The 27,033-nt window shown below is 44.7% G+C and overlaps 1 protein-coding gene across 1 annotated transcript; it reads left to right on the forward strand.

The window, feature by feature from the left end:
• Window positions 1-637: 637 nt before the first annotated feature.
• Window positions 638-19,181, forward strand: LOC117475361 (scavenger receptor cysteine-rich type 1 protein M160-like). Its single transcript, XM_034121506.1, has 4 exons — window positions 638-810; window positions 895-1,182; window positions 18,758-19,069; window positions 19,132-19,181. The coding sequence occupies exons 1-4, from the start codon at window positions 696-698 to the stop codon at window positions 19,179-19,181; spliced, it is 765 nt and encodes a 254-aa protein (XP_033977397.1). The 5' UTR covers window positions 638-695.
• Window positions 19,182-27,033: the final 7,852 nt, after the last annotated feature.

Consider the following 27,033-nt stretch of genomic DNA (forward strand, 5'->3'; position numbering starts at 1 on the left):
AACACCTGCTCACCTGGCGCAGCTGTTAGCCTCACCTGCTCAGGTAGAGGAGCTGTGATTGGTTCATTCTGTTCTCATCAAACTCACTTCATTCTCTCTCTGATCACTCTCTTGTTTCTCTTCAGAGCCAGTCAGACTGGTGGGAGGAGAGAGTCGCTGTGAAGGAGCTCTGGAGGTGAAACATCAGGGAGAATGGAGACCAGTGGACGCTCTTCTCTCCCTGGACCCTGAAGGAAGCAGGTGATCTCTGCAGAGAGCTCGACTGTGGCTCTGCTGTTTCTGTAGGACAGAGAATGGAGTCCTCAAAGACACCTGTGTGGAGGATCTATCCTCTCTGTCTTCAGTCTGGATCCATGAGGGACTGTGCATCATCAGGTTCCTCTCGTTACGTCATGACGCTCTTCTGCTCAGGTAAGCCCATCAGTGACAAGTCTCTGTGGACAGAGCTGACACAGCCTGTCTGTCTCTCACCTGTCTCTGTGTTCTCTTCTCTGCAGACTCTGTCAGGCTGGTGGGGGGGACTGGTCTGTGCTCAGGCAGACTGGAGGTGAACTCTGACCCGTCTAACCCCGTCCTGGTCCTCAGTGTGTGAGGCTGACTTTGACCAGCAGGATGCTCAGGTGGTCTGCAGGCAGCTCGGCTGTGGGGCTCCTTCAGTCCTCCAGGTGGCGCTCTATGGAGAAGGGGAGGCTCCAATGGGGACCAAAGAGTTCCAGTGTGGAGGCCATGAGTCTGCTCTCCTGGACTGTAGCTCAGCCTCAGAGAGAAACACCTGCTCACCTGGCACAGCTGTTAGCCTCACCTGCTCAGGTAGAGAGGAGCTGTGATTGGTTCATTCTGTTCTCATCAAACTCACTTCATTCTCTCTCTGATCACTCTCTTGTTTCTCTTCAGAGCCGGTCAGACTGGTGGGAGGAGAGAGTCGCTGTGAAGGAGACCTGGAGGTGAAACATCAGGGAGAATGGAGACCAGTGGTGAGCTCTTCTTCTCCCTGGACCCTGAAGGAAGCAGCAGTCGCCTGCAAAGAGCTCGACTGTGGCTCTGCTTTTCCTGTGGGAGGGAGAAAGGAGTCCTCAGAGAGAGATGTGTGGGGGATCAGCTCTGACTGTCTTCAGTCTGGATCTCTGACGGAGTGCGCAGAATCAGATTCCTCTCCCTACGTCGTGCGTCTAAACTGTGCAGGTTAGCCCAAAAAAAAAGTGTCCTCTCTCTCTCTCTCTCTCTCTCTCTCTCTCTCTCTCTCTCTCTCTATCTCTCGCTAGATGCGCTCTCTCTGCTCTCTCTACTGCGCTATTATCTCTCTCTCTCTCTCTCTCTCTCTCTCCGAGTGAGTGTGTGAGGACTTTGGTGGTGAGCTGAGAGCGTGGTGAGGTTTGATGGTAACTTTTTTTCTTCCTCTACTTTGTGAATATAATAAGGATAGTTAACATTTTACTTCAAACAACATTTAAAAGAACCTTGTTTTGTGTTATGTATACATGTGTTAGGGGATTTATTGTTTTGTTTTTTATATATGCTAGATGTTCTTTCCTTTTAAAAAGACAAATACAGCTTAATTTAAACAAGTTCCTTTATTGTAAGGCACAACATGTTCAGCATTCTCAACACATACAATACACAACATGTTCTTCAGTTATATTATGTCTCTAGGTTATAAATTGTTTTAGAACAAAGCTGTTTGTGTCACACTGGGATCAAAGATGATTGACATGGCTTTATTAAATCAAGTTTTAAAACATGACTATTTTATTTCAACAGAACCCAAAAACACAAGGGGTATAAAATGGTAAATAAATACTGTGATTGAACACAAAAACACCATCTATTATTGACCTTTATAGCAAATTCAAAACATTTACTATATAAATGATACAAAACACCACCTTTTAGTATTAGACAGAAAATAGGTGACGACGAGACATATTTCTATTTTTTTTAGATTAGGCCACTGTGGTGAGAGTAATACATATAGCTTGTATTCCATTTGTTTTGAAAATGTATATTTATACTTTATAAACAAACTGGTTACCCTTTTTTAAAATTAGCATACAGAACATTATGAAAACAAACTTGACTAATGGTCGGCTCAGAACACAGAAGAGGAAAAACTGCATAGATTCTCGTTTCATTTTGAAGGAGCTGCAGACCTAAAGTGTGTAGAAGACTTAAATGATTACAAAGGTCACAATCACATTAATAAAACGGTACTAAGGTTTTAGTTTTGAACCATCTTCGATCCCCCTGAAGTGTTCGTGGGAAGAACTTCAGGTGTGGCTGCTTGGGCCGCTCTGCTCTTGACTCGGAGATGTCTGTGAAGAAATAAGAGGCAAAATCAGTTATTCTGATATTAAAATAATGATTATAAAACGAGTAGCTAACCCCTCTCCATAGTAATTAATTACAGATATGATCTGTTATATATGACAATTCTATTCAAACTCAACTACCAATAACCATGAATCAGAATGCTTTAAGTGTTTATGTCATGACTTGTGTGCTCTTCCTCCTCCTCTCCCTCATCTTTCTCCTCTTCCTCCTCCTCCTCCTCCTCACTAGCCCTATGCTGCTGCTCCCCTGCCAGCTCTGTCTCTCCTTTACTCATCTTCTTCTTAAAATAAGAAGAGATGTCTGTTGACTTTCTCTTCATTTTCTGCAAATTGACATTACACACAGCAGTGATTAATAGTAGCCTACGCATTACACCAGCCCAGCATACCGACACACACCCACCCACCACCAAACCAGGCTCCCAGCACCCACCCACCACCAAACCAGGCTCCCAGCACCCACCCACCACCAAACCAGGCTCCCAGCACCCACCCACCATCACACCAGGTTCAAATTATGCTGGAACCATCACACCAAATCCCACCAATGCGGCAGCCACGTAAAATAACCAAAACAATGACAGGTATGTTTAGCTTGTCTTCTACTCACATTTAGATGCCACATAAGCATCAGTAAGTTCATGTTGCATTTTTGTAGACGTTCCAAACATTGATTTATTAAAGGCCGGACTCATATTTGCCTTCAAATGTTATGCAAGGATGCTATATTAATGTTTCGCACACATGCACATTTTGGAGTTAAAACAAAGACACAACAGAGTAACCTGTATGTATGTTGTCTGATAAGCTGAAGTCACATTCATTAAAACCTTTCTATACTTTATAATTTAATAGAAAGCTTGCACATCCTTGCCTAATGTAATATAGTGCTACAGAGCCCAAGTCCCAGTGTAATGAATATAAGACTAAAACATATCCACTCAGTAGCAAGCAATGTAAGATGTAATCAGTCCATTAGCAGACACAGCAACATCCCGAAGGAATGGCAGAGAAGCTAAGATTTTGAATGAAACCATGTGTAGACTCGTAAACTTCTGTGATTTCTCAGTAGGAAACACTAAATGTGCTTATGTCACACAGTGGAAATGTTTGCATTCTGAGTTGAGCCCTATACAAAACGTACTTTACCTGTTCTGCACACGTGTGCGGTCTCGAGGTGTTCCCTGTCCGCAAAATAATAAAGACAAGGAACCGAAAGGTAGGATAATGATTACCTGGATGACAGTGTTTGCTGTTGGATAACTTTTCTGAATTTGTATAGCAATTACTTTATCTTACCTTGAAGGAATGCTGTTGTCCAATTCACAATATTAAGCTATTTGTGTAAACATCCTGTAAATCCCTCTAGTCGGTCAGATGTCTTTTTTCATGACTATTTTTTTAAATATATGCAAACTATTTGAACAATACATATATTATAAGTACTTGTGAAAGTACAAAGTTCAAATAACATACAGATGTACAATGTCTTTGTCTGCCTGCCACAGGGGGGGACGGAGCACCTTTATGACTGGGAGCCCTGCATATATTTGATGAAAACATAAAAATATTAAGAGTACATACATAGGGGGAAAGTAGAAGGTCAATCATAGAAATATAGATGAAAATATCAAGAAGATACTGTAGTGATCTCTACAATAACACAGTTTAGTGCAGGATGTCCAAAGATATTAATAGGACGATGTGCAAAACAGACAAACTAATTAGGCTTTATTTAAACATTAAAGAATACTTTAGGTTAAGGTCTTCTTTTGAATAAGAAAAAAGCTTTGGGGGTATCTACAGATATTAAGCCTGACAAAGTACTTAACGTCTAATATATTGCATAATTTGTTTTGGGACTTGACAATCAACTTTCCTGCGATGTTAACTATGTTGAAGCACTTATTTTTACTAATATTATACATATTTATTATACTCTTATAAGATGTATGTAGATAGTATAAGAAATGTGCAGAATATGACAGTTTAATGGTGGAGGTACACACATATTGATAGATGTCTTGTAATGCACTGTTGAGGAACCTGTGACCCAAGTTTTTCATCTCCGACCTTTTTCATCTCTGACCTTGTCAGGTATTGAACATTCAATAAATGAGGAACAGAGAATTATTAAATATAAAACACAGAATTTGTGTGATTATACTAAATAATTTACAAATAAACACCACTGCATATTTACAACTGTTACACATGCTGCTGTAATGAAAAAATGTTGACCCGTCCGACTCCAGTTTGGATAGTGTGCCGTGGTTTCATCCCATTTCAAAGTGCTGTTTGGCGCTCGGCGTAACCCTCGGCGCACTGCCACTCAAACATCCAATCACAGAGCTTGAGGACTAATCACAGGGTTTGTCAAGCAAAGCGGAGAGAATACTTACTTCCGGGTGTAAAACTCTCTAAAGCAACTACTATGAGCTGCTCCGACCCTCGGTCCTGACGGACTCCAAAAGTCCAACATTATACAATCAAACAAATAAATAAACACAAGGATAATTGTGTCTTATTGTTGAGTAAATAACAGTGTGTGGTTTAGAAAAGAATACAAAATTAGAAGTACGAGTTGGGAGTGAGAATGTGTTGGTATTTACCCTGCATTATGCACATGTTACTAATAAAGGATTATGTTATTGTATGAACTCTATTAACAATGTATTCACATTAATAGTTCATTATCAACGAATGACAAAATGCAGTGACAAGAAAACAACCATTGTATAGCACTTGTTTGAGTAATAAGAGGCAGTTTCATATAAAGGCAAGGCAATTTATTTTCATACACATCAGCAAGTCAAAGCGCTTTAAATAAACGGAAATACAAAATATAAACACATTTTCACATTACTATGAACTCAGTCGGGCGAAACAAGTGCATAGTTTCATTGTTCTCATATATTTGTCTTTATTTTGTATGGCTTTAAGTGTGTTTTAAATGTGTTGTGTCATTATTATGGCGTGCACAGCTGCACCTTTGGCAGAAACCTTTACAGGTCTTCTTCCTCAGACTCAGGGCTAGTGTAGTCATTGTCATCCGACTCCTCAATGTCCGGCTGTAAATAAAGATCATGGCATTCCATAGCGGCTACACCGCTGTACGCATGTACAGCCTGTTTGTGTTGGCTTTTGAGGAAGTGCCACCTCCGACTGAGGACACTCTTGAGCCCATGTGCAGCATCCTCTGTCAGGTCACCGAAATCTGTAGAGGAATAATCACACAGCAAAAGGGCTCAATGTAAACAAACCATGACAATTGCAAATCTCTTTGCATTGTACAATGCTGCATATGTAAAAACGCTACAAAATAGGTAAATCCATCTTAAACTGAAGGATGTTACTATATATTGGGTGCCAAATGGGACATGTTGATTAATGTTTGATATAGTGCTTAACAATTAGTCAATAGACAGAAAATAATCGATTATGATCTTGATAATGAATAGTTTCAGTAATTTACTATTTCACTTCGGCCTGACACAGTGACAGATGTGTTCTACTTATGTAAGACATGCAATGTGTTGAGTGGATGAAAAGATTCAGATTTTAAGATCTCAGACATACTGCTGGTTTTGATGCCCTCCAAAGTCTGTCCTCTGAGTGCTTCCACTTGTACTTCCTTCAGAAGGAACATGATGTGCTGCGACATCTCTTTCACCAGGATGCTCTGCTCCTCCTCCAAACGTTTGACCAGCATTACCTGGTCAAAGACAGACCTCTTCAACCTGAAGGTGTTGCCTTTAGGTTGAGGAAAGGAATGGAGTAGTGGACAAGGAATATTTATTCATATATTATATTATTACAGAATGATTTTCATTTCTGAGACACAAATCTTTGTAGCGATAGCATTGGTTCTCTATAATGTAAACAAATAACAAATATTATATATTTGCAGGTATCACCATTGCTTTTTCTGCCACAGGCTCTTAAAATATCTTGATTTAATTTGAAAATGTTTTAAACATTGCAACAGATTTGTCAAGAGGTATCTTTAAATTACATAATTTCATACTGTGTACACCAAAATAACTTTGTTATGAATTATCTTTATTCTTAGACTTAGAAATCATGATATAGTAAAGAACAAACCTGATGCGGAGCGTTGTGTTTCCCGTTGTCTCTCACGTCTGCGTGTGACCACTGAATTAGAAAGAGGTCTCTTCCTGCTTTTTCTTTTCTTTTTCGGAGGGATGGCAGGGGTTTCAGTGGCCATGGCAGCCTATATTTTTTCAGAGGTTGAGATCAACAACAAAGTTGTAAAACAACATAAGACAGCAGCACTTATATTTTAGCAATTATTTAACGGTTGCATAAAAGGTCTAACTGACCCTTTACATTACATCAATAAAACGCAATAGCAATGATTATATTACAGACTTGGGTATTTGCTTATCATGAAAAGCCTCACCCTGGCCTCGTGGAGATGAGCCTCGCTAATCAATGCTGCCATGTGCATCGTGGCCTCATTGGGATCCTCAAAGACCCTCACTTCAGGGTTGAGGGACATGGCATACAAATAATACAAACAATACAGACACAATATACAAACAATACACAAAAGGAAGAGAGTGAGAGAAAGACAGGAGAGTGAGAGTGATTAAAAGAGAAAGTGAGAGAGTGATAGAAAGAGAGACAGTGAGAGAGAGAGTGGCTCTTAAAAGTGCCGTTGGTTTTATATGTGTGTGTGGACAATGTGTGTGTTGGTGATATTAAGCGTTGTAATGACGCTGTAAAACAGGAAAAATAAAAACATGATTAGGATTATTTAGAATAACAGTAACATCTGTGCAATACTCTATGCAATAATAATTAATCTGTGCAATACTCTATATGCAATAATAATTAATCTGAGCAATACTCTGGCATACATTATGCATTTATACTGTGCATATTGTTATATTATGCACATATTTACATACTTGTTTTTCTTATATCTTCTACTATATATTTTAATTCTACAATGTAACAATCCCAATTTCCACCGGAGATCAATTAAGTATTTCTGATTCAGAGTGGGACATTGGGTGGTCCCCACTGGCCAGTCAAATCCTCTGGAAAAACTCCAGTTCCACATTTTTGTTCCACTCCATCGCCGATGCCCTTTGGCCACTATTACAACTCTGTGTTGAAGACTGTCTTCACAACACATGTGCAAATACATGCATTTAAACAGATGTTTCTAGCAGGCCCCTCCACTATCCAACTGTGCCGGGGACAGCTAATGTCATTTAGCTGTATAAACTATAAATGCTATCAAGCTAAAAACTCTGACCGGAAGGCCCGGAGGCCGCCAGCTGGACGTGGCCACTAGCTGGACGTGGCCGCTAGCTGGACGTGGCCACTAGCTGGACGTGGCCGCTAGCTGGACGTGGCTGCTAGCTTGTGCGTAGCCTATTGTAAAAGCTAAACACACTACAAAACTCAACCTAATATCCAGGAATGAAACGCTATAGAGACTGTGCTACAGTGGAATAAATAAAAGCAATATTATTTCGTGTTTTAAAGGAATAAACTCCCCTTGATTTGGCTACGTCACGTTGCCGTCAAGTGCGACGTAACGTAGCCGTGGTAACGACGGAATCTTCTTCTGGTTTATTATTGTTATAATAAAAATGATTATTATTGCTATTAAACAAAAAGCATTTCAAATACAGTCAGTAGCCATCGTCATTCCGATGTGGGGGGAGTGGTTTTCACCATCATTATCATCATTATATATTTTTTAAATGACTAATATTGGCCTACAATAAAGGGGACATGATCAAATAGGAATATAATTATCTTTTAAATAACGTTAACTAAAGGGAACAATCTCTTTGACACAGCTGAAGCTCTGGCCTTCCTTAAAAACGAACTAATTTAATAAAAATCACAGTTGTATTACACACAATGCATTGTTTTTTGAGAACAAACATTGGTGAATAATGCACCATAATACATTCTGACGAAAAATAAAAATTATTATGAATACAAATAAAATAAAAGAAGCCTCCTGTGAGTTACTACAAGCTATAAAGTAGATTTTAAAAACGTTTTATAGAATAAAAAGCTCACTGCTGGACGTTGTAGAAATGCGTGTGTGCACCACGACAAAGGAGCCTCATTCACTTTACATTGGGGTTGTTTGCGTGGTGCAGACACGTAAATGTAGCAAAGTTCGTGACTCCACCACGCACTGCGGTGTTAAGGAGTCGTGGTGGAGTCACGCATTCTGGTGAGACCAGGTTGGCCTGTTTCTATGGCCAGGCTGTGAGTACTCAGTCTGTACTCTGTGTCTCTCCCCCTCTCTCTCTCTCCCTCTCTCTCCCCCTCTCTCTCTCTCCCTCTCTCATTTCATTTCAAACCTTTATTTAACCAGATTGGTCCCATTGAGATCATAGATCTCTTTTTCAAGGGAGACCTGCAGCATATAGGTTCCACATGAAACATAAAACAATAAAGGACATCATACATTATATTTACAGGATACATTTACATAGTTATAGACATTTACAAGTACCCATAGTATCAACGAGCATTTCATTTAGCCTAGCTTTAAAAACATGCAGAGGAATGAGATTGCTCAGTTTAAATTCTTGCGGAAGATTGTTCCAAGCAAGTGGAGCTGCGCACATAAAAGCTGTCTTACCTAAGACAGTCCTTGCTCTTGGCACATCTAACAATACTACATCATGCGATCTCAGACAATAGCTGCTTGCAACTCTCTGTGTTATCAGAGAGCAGATATAATATGGGAGTTTGCCCAACAAAGCTTTATAAATAAACGTGTACCAATGACTGAGCCTCCGTACAGTAAGTGATGGCAAACCTGCCTTGGCATACAGGGTACAGTGATGTGTAAGTGCTTTACAATTTGTGACAAATCTCAGTGCGCTGTGATAGGCGGCATCTAACCTTTCCAGGCAATGGGCAGGTGCATTCATATACAACAAATCACCATAGTCCAGGACAGGTAAAAAGGTCACAGTGACTAGCCTTTTCCTGGCCTCAAGTGAGAAACAGGACTTGTTTCTGAAAAAGAAACCTCGTATAACCCTCAGCTTTTTAAGCAGGTTATTGACATGAAGTTTAAAAGTGAGACAATCATCAAGCCAGATACCTAGGTATTTATAACAGGCAACCACTTCAAGTACTTGTCCTTGCATAGTAACAATATCTAAAACAGGCTCTGGTGTCTTTATAGCTTTTGAAAAAAGCATTACCTTGGTTTTCTCAACATTTGAAAGAAGCTAAAGTTCAGAGAGCTGAGTCTGAATAATGTTAAAAACAGCCTGTAATTTAACAACAGCCTCCTTAATGGAGGGACCTGCACAGTACATCACGGTGTCATCCGCATAAAAATGTAAAGTAGCTTCATCCACATTTTCACCTAAACTGTTGATATATATGGAGAATAAAAGTGGACCTAAAACAGAACCTTGAGGAACACCATTAGCAATGTTTAACCACTCAGAAGACAGCCCATCAAAGTGAACACATTGGTACCTTTCAGAGAGGTAGTTCACAAACCACCCCACTGCATGGCTGGATATGCCAATACTGAGTAGCCTCTGCTTTAAGATGCGATGATCGACGGTATCAAACGCTTTAGAAAGATCAATAAATAGAGCTGCACAACTCAGCTTATTATCTAAAATACTCGTAATGTCATTCACCACTTTCATTGTCGCAGTGATGGTGCTATGTTGCTTTCTGAAGCCTGACTGATGTTTAGACAGGATATCATTTTTACATAAAAACTCCTTTACCTGTTCACTCACTAGGCGTTCAAGAACCTTAGCCAGAACTGACAATTTCGAGATTGGCCTATAGTTATTTAAAATAGTTGCTTCCCCTCCTTTTAGCAAAGTGTTACGACCCGTCCTCTACCAAGTGGTAGTGGCTCGTGGGAAGACCCGCAACATAAAATAAACCACACAAAACACGCAGCACTTGTCGGCGAGCATTTATTAAAGCGCACAGCTGTACTCACATGTGCCCACCGGCAAACGAACCACGTCTGGAGGACGGCAAAAACAAACAAAAGAAGAAGGGGGCCTGGGCCAACCAGTCCTCTGGCCGTAGGACCCAGAGCTTCCCTCCCCTACCCAGAGATCTAACAAAACCCTACGGGTAAAATAAAGCTGCGAAAACCTATACTCCCAGATCCTCCAGAGTACACATATTGCCACATTAACACAAAGGATCTACAGATCCAAACAGCAGAGAGAGATTGTCCTCGGACGGAGTCTTCCGCATAAGGATCAGGAGAGAGATCTCTTCTCCTCCAGCTTCTCCTTTTAAGTCCCCAGCTGAATGGAATTAGGACACCTGGGGGAGGCGGAGCCAGGGGCGGACCAGGTGTACCTGCGCAGCAGAGAGACAGAGAAGACAACAGAAAAAGGGAGCACGTAACACCCCCACCATGAGTTAGTGATTTAAAAAAAAAAATAATAATTTATAACAAACAAAACAAAACAATCACAACAATCGACTTTAGGTCGACAGACGTGCTCAACCACTCGGTCCACACACCGAACAGGTTACATATCACAAGCGCGACAATGCATCAGCCAACACATTGTCCTTGCCACGGATGTGTTTGACCTCAACATTGAAGGCTTGCATGCCCATGCTCCACCGCATCAACCTATGATTTGTGTTACGCATTCTCTGCAGGAACACAAGGGGGTTGTGATCGGTAAAAATAGTGACAGGGATGTTTGATGACCCAACGTATACCTCAAAGTGGTTTAAGGCCAGAACCATAGCCTCCTTTTCGATGGTGGAACCAACGGTGGAACACACCCGCTGGTGGGGATTGAATTTCTTGGAGCGGTATGATACCGGGCGCTCCACCTCACGATCAGTTCCAACACATCTGCACGCTGCGCATCAGGCAAGTGTGCTAAATGAGGCTCAATATTTACCAGAGTCTCCGCAGCGATCGGGGCCTCCGAGGTGACAGGGGTGTCACTTTCAGCACTGGACAGCGCCACCACACAGGCTGCGACAGGGTTATGAACAGCCCCGGGGCTTGTCGTACCTGTTTTCCCACCCTCACGCCACGATGGAGGGCCCCTGATCGGTCTGTCCAATCCTGTAGCCATACAACTGTCACGGGTGGCTGCAACCGCATTCACCCCCGGCTTAACGAGCACTCTGCCCCCGGCTAAATCATTCCCCAAGACCAAATCTATCCCTTTAATGGGAAGACATGGCCGAACCCCGACAGCTACCGGACCGGTGACCAGATCTGACTCAAGGTGAATATTATGCAATGGCGAACCCACACACTGCATACCAAACCCCCTCACAAGAACACCCGAACCCACAGCAGACTCCTCAGACAGGGGCAACACACCCCTCACCATAAAGGATTGTGACGCTGCTGTATCCCTCAAAATGGTCACTGGAACCCTGGTGTTCTTCCCCGGTAAAGACACCATTCCTTTCATAAGAAACGGAGCAAAAACTTCCAGTTCTGACTTGACAGACCCTGGCTTTGAAGTACTCAGCAAGGCGACCGTCTTTATCGGCTTCTCCTCATCCCGTAAAGCATAACAATTCGCAACCACATGACCTCTTTTCTTGCAGAAATAACACACTGGGCTATCCCTAGGTCCCCAATTCACCTCTCCCGGTTTTTCCTCAACATTTCCTGGCCTGCTGGACTGCCATGGCACGTTAGTGGGGACTGGGGTTTCCCTGATGTTGTTGTCCACATACCGGGCCTGTGCCCCCCCCTCTCACTGAAGACAGCTTTGTGAGTAAGAACATACATCAGATCAGATACCGCAGCATCAGACAGTCTTATGGGTTTCTGCTCATTCAGATAAGTGGCCACCCTGTCAGGTAAACATTTTTTAAATTCCTCCATAAGTAACAAGGTTTTTAGATCCTCTAGAGATTTGACCCCCGTCGACGAGCACCAACGTTCAAACAGAACCTCTTTCTCACGGGCAAATTCCACATAAGCCTGACAATCATTTTTCTTTAAACCACGAAACCTCTGACGGTACGCCTCAGGCACCAGCTCATAGGCGCGCAGAATTGCCCTTTTTACCTGCTCATAATCCAGGCTAACCTCTTCAGACAATGCAGCATACACCTCCTGTGCTTTACCCGTGAGAACGCACTGCAGCATAACGGTCCACATATTTTTAGGCCATTTCAATGTGGTTGCTACCCGTTCAAAAAGGATAAAATAATTGTCAACATCTTTCTCGTGAAACACCGGGATAAATCGAGTATATCTACCCACGTCAAAGTCATGTGATTGTGCCGAGCCCAACTGCTGAGTGTGGTGCGATAATGCCGTCAACTCCAGCTCCTTTAAACGAAACAACCGATTAGTCTCCTCCTCAAGCTTCCTGATTTCGAGATTACAATCGATCTCCTTCTCTCTCAGTTTATTTTCAATCTCCTTCTCTCTAATCATCAGTTTATTGTCAATCTCCTTCTCTCTAATCATCAGTTTATTGTCAATCTCCTTCTCTCTAATCATCAGTTTACGCAACTCCAGCTGAAGTTGAAGCTCACTCATTGTCGGAGAGACCTCTGTCTCCTCGTCTTTGGGAAAACCAGCAACGCCCCCCTCCTCCTCCGATAACACTTCCTGCTCTACCAGCGCAGCCAACAGCTGTTCTTTAATGACCTGTTTCTTGCTTTGTTTACTACACGGAACGTTAAACCTGCCTGCGATTAACTCAAGCTGCTGTTTGTTACATGCATCCAACTTCCCCCGAGTTGGAACCTTAGCAAACTCCTCCAAGTCAAAATCCATTCTAACGTGAAACTCACCCTAAAATCAGAAATCAGGTAGACTATTTAGGCAACTCTACACTGCACACAAACAAACAAAGCACATGCTGTCAAGGGCCATTCTACAAAAGAAACACACCGGCACCTGCCCGAGACAGCCTTTGGACGAGCCCCCATATGTTACGACTCGTCCTCTACCAAGTGGTAGTGGCTCGTGGGAAGACCCGCAACATAAAATAAACCACACAAAACACGCAGCACTTGTCGGCGAGCATTTATTAAAGCGCACAGCCGTACTCACATGTGCCCACCGGCAAACGAACCACGTCTGGAGGACGGCAAAAACAAACAAAAGAAGAAGGGGGCCTGGGCCAACCAGTCCTCTGGCCGTAGGACCCAGAGCTTCCCTCCCCTACCCAGAGATCTAACAAAACCCTACGGGTAAAATAAAGCCGTGAAAACCTATACACCCAGATCCTCCAGAGTACACATATTGCCACATTAACACAAAGGATCTACAGATCCAAACAGCAGTGAGAGATTGTCCTCGGACGGAGTCTTCCGCATAAGGATCAGGAGAGAGATCTCTTCTCCTCCAGCTTCTCCTTTTAAGTCCCCAGCTGAATGGAATTAGGACACCTGGGGGAGGCGGAGCCAGGGGCGGACCAGGTGTACCTGCGCAGCAGAGAGACAGAGAAGACAACAGAAAAAGGGAGCACGTAACACAAAGGCAAGACATAAGCTGACTTCCATACTTTTGGAATTGCATTTGTGCAGAGGGAGAGGTTAAAAAGAGTAGTGAGAGGTGGAGCAATAAAATCTGCAGCTATCTTTAAAAAGAAAGGTTCTACGTTGTCCGGGCCGGCCGGTTTCTTAGGATCTAACTTAGATAATGCTTCATGAACAGAGATGGGGTCGTTACTAAAAAAAAGTAATATATTACATATTACATATTACTTTAAAAAAAAGTAATATATTACACTACTTCGTTACTTTCTACATAAAGTAACTCGTTACTTTACTCGTTACTTTACTCGTTACTTTACTCGTTACTTTACTCGCAGGGCCGGCCCGCCCCTCCCTGCAGGCAGATCACGCAGACTGCTAAAGTTTCAAATGTTCTCTTTAGTTCAGTTTCCATTGTCGCATAAGACTGATCCAGATAGCTCTGACCATGGCTGTCCTCTGTCTCCTGCTATCTGTATTTTGCGCAGTATATCTCTGAACGATGCGATGGTGATTCCACTGTGCAAATGGGCAACATTACCTCTACTATGAAGGATGCTACAAGCCTGTCCATCTCTGCTTTGGTTACCGGTCCTCCAAATTCTTGCGGCGGCGCACTCACAACATCCTCACTCTGGGTTCGGGGGTCCTTAGCTATTAGCTTCACCTTAGCATGTGTTCTTTGCAGGTGTTTGTTGAGGTTTGACGTCCCTCCACCCCTCGAAAGTTATCGCTGACTCAGCCATGTTTATGCAGCACTGCACGCGGAGATGTGGACGTGCAAGTCGCGCAGATTACGTACATATAAACCTGCGGCGGAAACCCCTCTTGTCTGTCAGTGTGATTATGACTGATTTTATAAAAGTAACGAAGTAACGCGTGTCGGGGCAATGTTAGTAACTGTAGTGTGATTACTGAATTATAAAAGTAACGCGTTACACTACTCCGTTACCGACAAAAGTAATATTATTACAGGAATGCGTTACATCCAACTCTGTTCATGAACAACATTAACAGTAAAAGGAGTAAAACGGAAAGGGTTTTCCAGACCACATTGTTCAGAGTCACAGACTGTGGTGTTCACAGAAGCAGAGTTAGTCACAGAATCAAACAGAGAGCCACAGGACACAAAATGCTTATTAAAGCAATTTAACATGGTGGCCCTGTCCGATATAGAGCCAGATGCTGTGGTAAGGCATGGAGGTAGCTCATTACGGATATCACCGGTGGATATCGATTTCATGGCTTTCCAAAATTTCCTAGGATTATTTAGGTTTTCTGTGGTAACTGACAAATAGTACTTTGTAGTGCCGAGAGATAGCAGTCGGAGGCGGTGCATCGAAGGTGCAAATGGGGACTTTAATGAGCAACAGAAATAGACATGTTGTCGGGTCGTAGCCCGGGAAGAGAAGAGAAAGCGAAAGGAAGGAGGACAAGGTATATACCCCGGAGGTACAGTAAGCATTAGTGTCCGTGCAGAACAATACCCCCAACCTGTAGTTCCTGGATTGAATTATGTAACCCATTGTATTAATAAGTGATCACTACACAAGCCCCCCCAGAATTCAAACATGGCACAATCCTCGCGTCCGGGAGGAAGCACCACAGGGGCCGAGGAGGGCGGGGCCGGGCCATGGAACGGGCCGTCGGAAGGGAGCCGCAGGAGAGGGTAGGGGCCCTAACGAGGGCGAGGGCATCCCCACCGGGGGGCGGGGGGCGGGCCGTCGTCAGGGGGCCGCAGAAAGCAGGGTCGCTGTGTTGCGACGTGGGGACGGGCGTGAATATCCCGGTGGTCCCCAGCAGGGAGGAGCGCCGCCCGGCCGCAGGCGAAGGCACAGCGGCGGCGGATACGAAGTCCTCGGGAGGAAGGAGCCGTGGACAGGGGAGAGGCCAGACGGGGTGACGTCCAAAGCCGCCATCGAGGCGAACCGTGAGCCGCGGTTAGAGGAGAGGCCAGGCAGGGTCCAGAAGCGCGCCACCCACGGGCCAATGAAGGCATGGGCGACGTCCGAAACCGCCGAGGCGAGGGAAGAGGCCAGACAGGGTCCCGAAGCGCGCCACCCATGGGCCGATGAAGGCATGGGTGACGTCCGAAACCGCCGAGGCGAGGGAAGAGGCCAGACAGGGTCCCGAAGCGCGACACCCACGGGCCGATGAAGGCATGGGTGACGTCCGAAACCGTAGAGTCGAGGCGAGACGGGGTCCAGAAGCGCGCCACCCACGGGCCGAAGAAGGCATGGGCGACGTCCGAAGCCACCGTTGAGGTGGTGAAAAAAACGAGAGGGTCCACACGAGGCCGACCAGACATGGCCGAACCTCCTCTCAGGCACCAGAAAAAAACTCAAAAGGGTCGTCCTGTCCACGATCAAAAACAGGTGGGCGAAATAGCGAGAGGATCCACACGAGGCCGACCAGACTTGATCGAACCTCCTCTCCGGCACCACAAAAAAAAAGGGGCTAACAGTCGGATGTCGATAGCCAATGGATGTCGATAGCCGCTAGCTGCTAGCCGATAGCTGTCGTGGCTAGCCGTTCTCGACGGCCGTTAGTCGCTGTCGTCCCTGCATGCAGCAATGACATTTCTGCTGCTATCTTTGCAAAACGAGTTAACAGTCACATCTTATCTGGATGAGTGCTGCAGAATACCGTTTTTACAAGGGATACATGTGTGTGTAGTCTTTCATATTAAACATGATCGCTGGTAGATAGCCACAGAAGTGTTAACACAGTTTAACCTGGGTGGATCACAGTTTAACATGGGCGGGTCCCAGTTCCCTGGGCGGATCGCAGTTTACCTGAGAGGATCACAGTTTAACACAGATGAAGACTTCTCCACGCTGCTTTCAAACTGTGAGTAAACACTGTGTGCTTCACTTGGAGGCTGTCTGAAGGTGTACACAGGTCTCAGATGGACTTAGTATCACATTAGGAACGATATTCAGTGATAAGTCTGGCAACAATAGCTGGTTTAAATGATTTATTTATTTTGAACAGACATCCCCAGTCAACTCGTTTTTCTTTTTGTAGTCCTCGCTGTTCGCGTCCGGATATCGCCATCATAACCACAACCTCACACACTGGTACTGAATGTGCATCAAAGTCTTCCTACCGACCCAAATATACCAAAATATTTATGTAAACGACAGAAGAAGCGATCGAAATGTGTATTTCAGTCGAATGCCACGCCCCCCACATCTGTGCCCCAGTTGATCGGGAAACCAGTTAATCTGGAACACCGGAGCCTCTGCTAGGCGGCGTGCCCCCACCAGGGAAGGTGCCGCAGCGTGTAGTGGCCAGCACCTCAGGGGTAAATCGCCGGGCGGCCAGGAAGAACCGGCTAGCTTCTTCGGCTAAAGCGCGGGGCTCAACACTAGCCGCGTGAGCTAGCGCAGCCTGGACATGCAGCCGCATGTCCCGAAGAAACAGCTCCATGAGGTAGAAGTCGGGTTCCCCCATACCTAGCAGGTCGCGGGAATGGCGAGCGACGTCCTCAGCCATTCCGTGGGGCGCACCGAGCCTCAGTCTGTGTGCACGTGGCAGCCACGGACGTCTCCAAAAATCTCCGGCATTTCGAGAAAAACAGTGTTCGTTTTTTGCCATGTTCGGTTCAGTCTCGGATCCTTCGCGAGACTTATGTCGGGGTCACCAATGTAGTGCCGAGAGATAGGAGTCGGAGGCGGTGCATCGAAGGTGCAAATGGGGACTTTAATGAGCAACAGAAATAGACATGTTGTCGGGTCGCAGCCCGGGAAGAGAAGAGAAAGCGAAAGGAAGGAGGACACAGTATATACCCCGGATGTACAGTAAGCATTAGTGTCCGTGCGGAACAATACCCCCAACCTGTAGTTCCTTGATTGAATTATATAACCCAGTGTATTAATAAGTGATCACTACAACTTCGACTTAGCACTTTTGTCATGTGAAGTGAAGCTATTCCTTAGCTGCCTAAAACGAGCCATTCTACCTCTGCGCCTGATTTCCTAGCCTTTGCCCAGGCCTTGTTTCTCTCATTTCATTTCAAACCTTTATTTATCCAGGTTGTATCCCATTGAGATCATTAACCTCTTTTTCAAGGGAGACCTGCTCATGTAGGTTCCACATGAAACATTAAAAACATAAACAGAACAACAAAAGGACATCATACAGCATCATTACAGGGATTACAATTTACATAACTATCCACATGCACAGGTACCAACAGCTTCCGATTGAGTAGCATCCAACCGAGCTTTAAAAACATTGAGTGGCACCAGATTGCTCAGTTTCCATTTTAATTGCAGACTATTCCAGGACAGTGGAGCTGCGCATCTAAATGCTATCTTCCCTAAGACAGTCCTAGCAGTTGGCACATTTAATAAAACCACAGCATGCAGGAGACTAGACAGTTCAGCAGAATACCAAGGATTGTCTCGTCCCTTTACTGTAAATTTACGCAGGGGTGCATGTCTATCAATGATCTCCATAAAACCAAGATAAAAATAAGACCATGCAAGAAACAGAATGCAGGGAAGTGGGAACTGTTGAATTTTTATTGTGGGGCAAAAACAAAGTAAACAGTACAGCATGTTTTTATCTTTGGTAAAGGCACGAGTGAGTGTAGATTTTAGATTTCAATGTCTGATGAGAAGTATGGAGGAGTTTTTAAACCGGTGGTGTTTCACTACAGCTGTGTGCTCTGTGGTGGGGGAGGAGCTCGCTTTTAACTCTGTCTTTGTGTGAGAAAAAAGGGAATTCTTCTCTCAATGTAAACAAGAAAATAGTTTCATTGTTTGTTGAAAATCTAAATAAAAGTGTTTTTTAAAAATCTAAAAATCTCTCTCTCTCTCTCTCTCTCTCTCTCTCTCTCTCTCTCTCTCCTCTCTCTCTCTCTCTCTCTCTCTCTCTCTCTCTCTCTCTCTCTCTCTCTCTCTCTCTCTCTCTCTCTCTCTCTCTCTCTCTCTCTCCAGACCTGCTGCTTCAGCCCAGCATCTCTGTGTCCTCCTCCATGTACGGGGTCTCCGGGGCCCAGCAGCAGGGGTTCCAGGTGTTCAGAGGCTTCAGCATCAGTTGCTCCATCCAGCCTCAGTACCCAGGAGGCTCTTTCCTGCTCAGGTCCTCCACTCACAACTACACCCAGCCAGCTGTCAATCACAGCGCCCACTTCCTGTTCCCGGCTGCAGAGCCCGCCCACCAGGGAAACTACAGCTGTATTTATCACGTGTTGGTTCGCTCTCATAGCTTGTCCTCTGAGAGCCGTCTGCTGTCTGTCACTGTCTCAGGTAAACTCAGTGTTCACCTGTCTGTCTGTCACCTGTGTGTCTGTCACCTGTCTCTGTCTCAGGTGAGCTCAGTGTTCACAGGAAGAGGATCATGTCTGTGTCTCACCTGTAAAGTACACTCCCATTGTACTTTTAGAGACTCTAGGAACAACCAACAACCCTGCATTCTTGCAAAATGCTAACAGATTACTGCACCGAAAATCACTCACAAAACCTTATTATTTATCTTTTCTCCACATCCATGACATCGTTTCACATCGTGAGGTGACACAGAATCGATGGGTACCCTCATTATCACTGAATTATACGAATTTGCGACGTTATAAACAAAAACAGACATCAAAACAGGTGACGCTAGGTAGCTAAAAATGCTAACATTCTTACCTTGGCTCTGTAGTCTCTCCAAAGTGGTCTTCAATGGCATTAAAATGATAAAAACGCTGCTGAAGTTAATCCATAGGTTAATCCAATGTGTCTGTGTCCCTTTGAAATGATTGCTGATAATCCATGAGCAATAAAACGGATAATCCATGCTATTCCGTTTCTAGATGTCAGTCTATCAATCTTGATACAGGATACTTATTATATGTTGTACTTTGGATTCCTAAAGCTTTTAGTCTACTAACCCATCACCCAAGGGTAGTTTTCACTATAAGTAAAAAATTATTTTTCGACGGACACTATAATTTACAGTCTTTTACTATGTAAAATCTGAATTTACTTTAAAATAAAAAACATCTATATTGATTCTGACTTTTCTACATTTAGTGTTGCTATAACATCCTACTCACAGGTTTATCATTACTTTGAGAAAAAAGATTATTAATGTAACCCTTTTAGAAGGGAAGATATGGTCATTTGTTCTGGGAATGTCATTTTCGAGCCTGAGACCTGAAAAACAGGCTCAGGGCTAAACAGGTTAAAGCACAGATGAATCTAAAAGAGGATACGGGTTTTACTGAGCGGGAGTTATATCTCTCACAGGCTCCGCCCTCTACTGGACTCTATGGGTACTACCTTATCATGCAAGCATTTACCTACTGAGATTTCTATAGACGTAGCCGGCCCCGGGGCGGGCCTACCTGAATGCGTGCGCATCTCACTTCCCTATAAAAGGAGGCCTCGCCTCCTGACCACCATCCTTTACTCTTCAGCGAGCGGAGGTGGTAACCTAGCACTGAGTCCGAGACGTATAAGTGGGAGAAAGGAAGTAGAGAGAGAGATATTGTTGAAAATGGAGCCACTCCTGGAGCATCGCAGTTGCCCGTCGTGCCCTGGACTGATTGCGGGAGCAGACCCGCATCGCCAATGTTTTCAGTGCCTGGGACAGGATCACGCTGAGCAGGGAGCAGGCCAGACACCGGCCTGTGTTTCCTGCTGCTCGATCCCGATGCTAAACCGCCGGCATCGTGCGGAGTACTTGAGTGGGTGACTGGAAAAGCTCTGTCCAAGAAACGCCTGGCAGGCTGGCTTTGTGAAACCATTGCACACGCCTACAAGCAGGCAGGGAGAGCCTGTCCCATGGAGGTCCATGCGCACTCCACACGAGCTGTGGCTGCATCAACAGCCTTATTCAGCGGTGTGAGTGTGGAGGATATATGCACGGCGGCGTCTTGGTCAACGCCAGGCCCCTTCATAAAGTTTTATCTCTTGGATATGTCTGGCTCTTTCTCATCGTCTGTGCTTGCTGTGGCAACACAGGACTGGTGAGGAGGGGGGGGGCTGTGGGTCAGTGGGCATCTGACCCCCTCCCCGGGCGTAAATGCGCTTACATTTCCCCGGACCCCTGGAGGGTCGCGGGGTGATGTAATGCGCTCTGGGCCCTTACAGGGCTGAAGGGCTCCCCTCACCTGCCTGGGGGCAGGAGGGGGAGAGCCCTCCATATTATTGTCCCTACACACTCTGCACAGGGTCAGTGGCTGAGTGGGGGGACGTAGGGGGCACTTGCGTTCTCCCCGTGCTCTTTAGGGACTCAGGAGGGAGAGTGCATAGTGAACCCATACTGGGCTGCGGACTTTCCCTGTCTGCCTATGGGCAGACGCACGGGAGTCCTCAGCACTATTTTTGAGCACACTTTTTTGCGAGGCAAGCGCGTCAGGGTGTGCTCTATCGGCCGCAGCCCGGACTTCTCCACGGTTACAACCGAGGGAGAGGTGAGTGAGGCGCAGTGGCTGCTAAAGCCGGTCAGGGACAGTGAGGTGGATCGGTGTGCTGGACGACAGTGCGTGCATACATCGGGGCTCCGCCCACTGTACCCATAGAGTCCAGTAGAGGGCGGAGCCTGTGAGAGATATAACGTCGGGTTACGTATTGTAACCCTTGTTATATAAACACAGGCGGAGCCCTCTACCTTGGGGGCACTGTCTGTCCTATACCGCTCGCTGAAGAGTGGTGTAGGATGGTGGTCAGGAGGCGAGGCCTCCTTTTATAGGGAAGTGAGATGCGCACGCATTCAGGTAGGCCCGCCCCGGGGCCGGCTACGTCTATAGAAATCTCAGTAGGTGAATGCTTGCATGATAAGGTAGTACCCACAGAGTCCAGTAGAGGGCTCCGCCTGTGTTTATATAACAAGGGTTACAATACGTAACCCGACGTTTTATCATCTGAAGAAACTGAAAGGGAGGTTACAGCTGGAGATTTTAGATGAAGAAGAAAATAACATGTACGGCACTTAGTATGCTGGGTTTTACATACGTGTTGTTTTGAAGCGGTGTGTCTCTCATCCTTTTTAATGAGTAATTTTAAAGTCTGCACTTTAAATGTCATGGAGCTAGGGATGTGGGGAAGAGGGCTTGTGTTTATGAGCTTTTAAAAATAAAAAAGGTCAATGTAGCAATGCCACAAGAAACGCACAGTGACACTTTAAACGGGACAGACTGGAGGAGGGAGTGGGATGGGGAGGTGGTCTTAAGTGGTCTTAGCAGCACCAGTGCAGGAGTGGCAGTCCTGTTTGCTAAATACTTTATCCCCAAGTCCCACACAGTGGAGGAAAGAATAAAGGACAGACTGCTGGTGGTGAGAGCTAACTTTGAGCTTTTTAATCTGGTTTTTATCAACGTATACGCTCCTAATTCAGGTCCTGCCAGAGTTCAGTTTTTAAACGAGCTCAGCGCTGTTTTAAGTGAGTGTGAACCAGAAGAGTTTTTATTTTTAGGGGGAAATTTTAACTGCACACAGAATGACGAGTTAGATAGGAACCATAGGGAACCTCATGCTGCATCCAAAAGAGCCATGACACAGTTAATAGCAACACATTGTCTATCAGACATACATGTATGGAGAGAGCATCACACACATCACAGACAGTACACATGGGTCCACACTAGGGAGAACCTTTTATCAATGGCTAGGCTAGACAGCTTTTATTGTTTTAAGCACCATTTGAATGTTTTTAAAAAGTGTGCTATATTGCCTGTTGGTTTCTCTGACCACTCCCTTGTATTGTGTGATGTTTTTATTGCCAACATAAAAAGCAAATCTGCGTATTGGCATTTTAACACTGCTCTGCTTTTAGATACACATTTTAGAGAGGTTTTTATTTATTTTTGGAAAGGTTTTAGAGAAAGGAAGGGGGATTTTAACTCATTGAAGCAGTGGTGGGATTGTGGGAAAGCCGACATCAAGCAGCTTTGTCTTCAGTACACTCTCAATGTTTCTCGTGACATCACCAAGTCTATGAGAGATCTGGAGACGGAAATAGTGGAACTGCAGAGCTTTGCAGAGTCCACAGGAAATCCAGGTTATATTGAAGACCTAAAATCTAAAAAAGCCATTTTGGCAGACCTGCTGGGTTCCAGAGCACAGGGGGCACTGGTCCGGTCCCGATTCCAGAGCGCTTCCCTGATGGATTCACCCACAAAGTACTTCTTCAGTCTGGAGAAGAAGAACGGGCAGGGCAGGCTGATCCACACTCTGAGGTCAGCAGGAGGGCAGCAGCTGACAGGAAACAGCCAGATCCGGCAGAGAGCGGTGGACTTCTACTGCGACCTCCTCACCAGTGAGTACACGGAAGATGATGGAGGTTTTAATCTGTTCTGGAGGGGCCTACCAACAGTCTCTGAAGAGACGAACAAAGAGCTGGACGGGCCCCTGACTGAGGAGGAACTGTGTGCAGCACTCAAGAGCATGCAGGGGGGGAAGGCCCCTGGAATAGATGGCCTCCCCCCAGAGTTTTACAAGACATTTTGGGACTTTTTAAAAGAGGATCTAATGGACCTTTTTAATGAAAGTTTTAATGACTCTTTCCTCCCTCTGAGCTGCAGAAGAGCTGTTTTAACCCTCCTTCCGAAAAAAGGTGACTTACAGGAAATCAGGAACTGGAGGCCCGTCTCTCTGCTGTGCACCGATTACAAGCTGCTGTCCAGGGCCCTGTCTTCCAGGCTGAGGAAGGTGATGGACCAGGTGGTAGACCGGACCCAGACCTACTGTGTGCCCGGCAGGTCAATTGTTGACAATGTGTCACTAATTCGAGATATTTTGGAAGTCTCTGGTTCAATAGGCGCGTTCACACCAAGTACTTTTCCCACAATAGTTAATGAGAACTTTAGTTCATGAGAGCTCTTTTAGTTCTGATGAACTAAAGCAGATCGCGTTCACACCAAAATGAGTTCCTGGGGGTGGATTAGGCAAATGAGCCGCTGACGTCACTTCTTCTTCTTCTGCTTTGGGTTTACTGGCAGGCCGCAAACAACTTCACGGCGAGTACAGTAGGTGGCGGTATGCACCTTAAAGTTGCAATTCGCCAAAAAACCGAGAGAAGAAGAAGAAAAAAAAATTCCGCTTCCGCTGTATGCTTCTGTTTACCTTCCGACCTCAGACACGGTATGGAGTTGACGTTTTGGTGCTTGTGTTATACAGCTTCGTAACTGAGTTATTTAAGCCAATAACTCAGCCACAAATACAAATACAGATCGACCATTCAAATGCAATAGAAATGCTGAGTCGGAGGCGAAGGCGAAGGCGGTTAAGAAGCCTTAACAAAAGGATTGGACGACGAAAAGCACACGCTATGGACATGTTTCGCCGTAGGACAGCTGAGGATGATGACCGTTATCACGCCCAAAGAACAGCAATGGTACGTTCATTAAATCACATTAATACTATCTAATGTAGGATTTATGGAGTTATGTAGGGCTAATTTGTGTCTTTGTATGTGTTCCAGATATGCGAATACTACGGAACGCGTCGTGTCCCGCGCTCTCTCTGGGTGAACAATAGAACATCGGCCTGGTGGGAGAAGGTGGTGCCAACGTACACCAATGTGCAGTGGATCAAAGATTTCCGAATGTCCAAGGGCTCTTTTCAACTCCTCTGTATTCGCCTGGAAGCAACGTTGGGGAGACGCAACACCAACTACCGGGAGTGTGTACCCGTGCCTAAAAAAATCGCCGCCGGGCAAGACACGCGCACAGCCCTTATGAGGCATCTGAACAGCATGGAAATTGTAAATTGACAATAAAGCTGATCTTTTGTACAGTGCATTTGGTTCTCTCTTTTATTTACCACAGTCAACAGACAAAATTACAATAGTGCACACACACCTTAGTGCAAAGATAAAATGTCAGTATCAAAACAGTACTCATACTCTATATTTGTATATTAATATGAGTATATTATTATGTTAAATGTGTGTTAAAGACAATGGGATGAGGTTGAAAGCTCTTTAAAAAGCTTTTGTATACCATCTTTACTGTGATAAATACATACATGTTAAGCATACACACCTGAAGAACTACGTTACACACACACAGGTTAGTCTGTGTACCGCTGCACTGCTGCTGGTTTAAACAAAGACAGTCATGATGCTAGTGCTGTGCATGTAGGTTCTCTTTTATTTATCAGCAGCAGATCAATAAGTGTCAGTAGTATCAAAACAATATAATAACAGTGGCAATATATATATATATATATATATATATATATATATAATAACAATAGGTAGGCTCAGCAGCAGACACACCTTAGTGCAAAGTTAAGTGTCAGTATTAATAACAGTGGCATATATATATAATCACAATAATACAAAATTAACTGTCCCAGGTGTAGGCAATTTGGGGTGAAGTGTCTTGCCCAGGGACACAACGACATCCTGACTGCAGTGGGGTTTGAACCTGTGCTCCCCTGATCCGAACACCAACGCACCAGACCACTGCACCACACGCCTCCCAACAAGTCATTGTACAGTTTATCAACGACGACAAGTTTTTCTTAATTTTTGTATTGAAGGCCTGTTGGATTTAATCAGCTCGCTTAGCACTGCCAGAAGCCCAGCCTGAAAGGTATTTTGTTGCTCCACCTGGCACCATGAGCAGCTGGTCGTCCGATTCCTGGGCCTTGTGTGAATGCAGCAGCCGTTCGTCGTGCATCTCCTTGGCACGCAGGTCCTCATTCTCCTTGCTGACCATGGCACGGCAGTCCATCGCCATGATGGTGTCAAGGAAGCTGTCATCCCGTGCCTGCTTTCCTAAGGTGAAATAAGCAAGATACAAGATCAGTTTAATCGCAACAACGAGACAACATTGTCCAACATTGGACATGGTCCAGGCAGGGACAGTGTACAAAATGCAGGTGTAAAGTAGAAGATAAGATAGGATCAAATAATATCAAATAAAAAATAAATATCAAAGTGCCCTTATTTATTGTTTTGTGCTTAATGTATGCTTGAACTTTGTTTTATAGGGATTAGTGGACATCAGTTAGATGTGTAACCTTCTTTCAAGGCCAGAGTAGTTACAGTGTAAGTGGATTGACATCTAACATAACATGGCTGAGTACAATTATAACAATCAATAAAAAAAAAGGAAAAATAAATAGAATTTCAATTACATTTCTACTTAAATGTGCAAAAATATTAGAACATCAGTCTTTGTGGCATGCAGGAAATCAACTGTTTAAGCTTTTACCATTAACATGTAGAATGAATGTTGCAAATGACTTATAGCAACTACAATGTATTGTTAGAGGTAGCATTATGTCTAGCTAGCATGCTAATTGCTAACGTTATATTATCGTTTTATCCCGGAGGGGAAATCTAGTTTCTAATCCTGAGAGAAACACCTCGTCTGAAACACACGATTAGTGCCATGAGTTAGTGAAGCAAATTACAGAACATTGCACACTTATTCACAAGTCAAAACGTGTTCATAGCGGGCACGGCTGAGAATAGCTAGCTAGCTAGATGTTGTTAGCCAGCTTGGACCTATGATAGCAAGTTCTAGCATGGCTAGCTCGATCTACTGAGCAAATAAAAGTAAATAAGACCAGTATTGTGCAGATTAAAACAGTGCAGTGCATGTATTTTATTTTACCTTCGTAGTCGTCCCGACATGACTTTGCCAGGTCTGCTAACTTTGCTGAGCCACGGAAACTGCATTCAGTAGAAGCTTCTGAATGCGGCGCTTCGCGTCCTCCGAGTAAATCGCCAGAAGCGCCGACACATCCTCATCACTCCACCGCTCCGATGATTTATTTAGTGTTGCTATAATAACTGCTTTCACAAAAGTAATCTCTTCGGGTGCACTGGCCGAAGCGAGCAAATACAATGGCCGCTTACAAAAAAAAATTCAGAGTCAAACGGGCGTGGTTTGCATTCCGCACAGCCAATCAGACGTATGAACTATTTTCTCCCACGACAGTCCCTGCTCTCTAGCAGGGACTGAAAAGCGGGTCAGATGAACTAATTTGAATTACTTTAGTTCCTGGGGCTTTTTGGTGTGAACGCAAATATATCGTAGTTCTGATTAACTATTGTGGGAAAAGTACTCCAAAGTACTCCGGTGTGAACGCGCCTATTGGGTTTCGACACTGGTCTGGTTTCATTGGACCAGGAAAAGGCTTTCGACCGGGTTGAGCACCGTTACCTGTGGAAGGTGCTGGAGAGGTTCGGCCTCAGCCCGGGCTTCATCGCCATGATAAAGGTGATGTATGTGAACATTGAGAGTGTGCTTAAGATAAATGGCGGTCTC

The sequence above is a fragment of the Trematomus bernacchii genome, unplaced genomic scaffold, assembly GCF_902827165.1.
Source record: "Trematomus bernacchii unplaced genomic scaffold, fTreBer1.1, whole genome shotgun sequence".
In the NCBI taxonomy this organism is placed as follows: domain Eukaryota; kingdom Metazoa; phylum Chordata; class Actinopteri; order Perciformes; family Nototheniidae; genus Trematomus; species Trematomus bernacchii.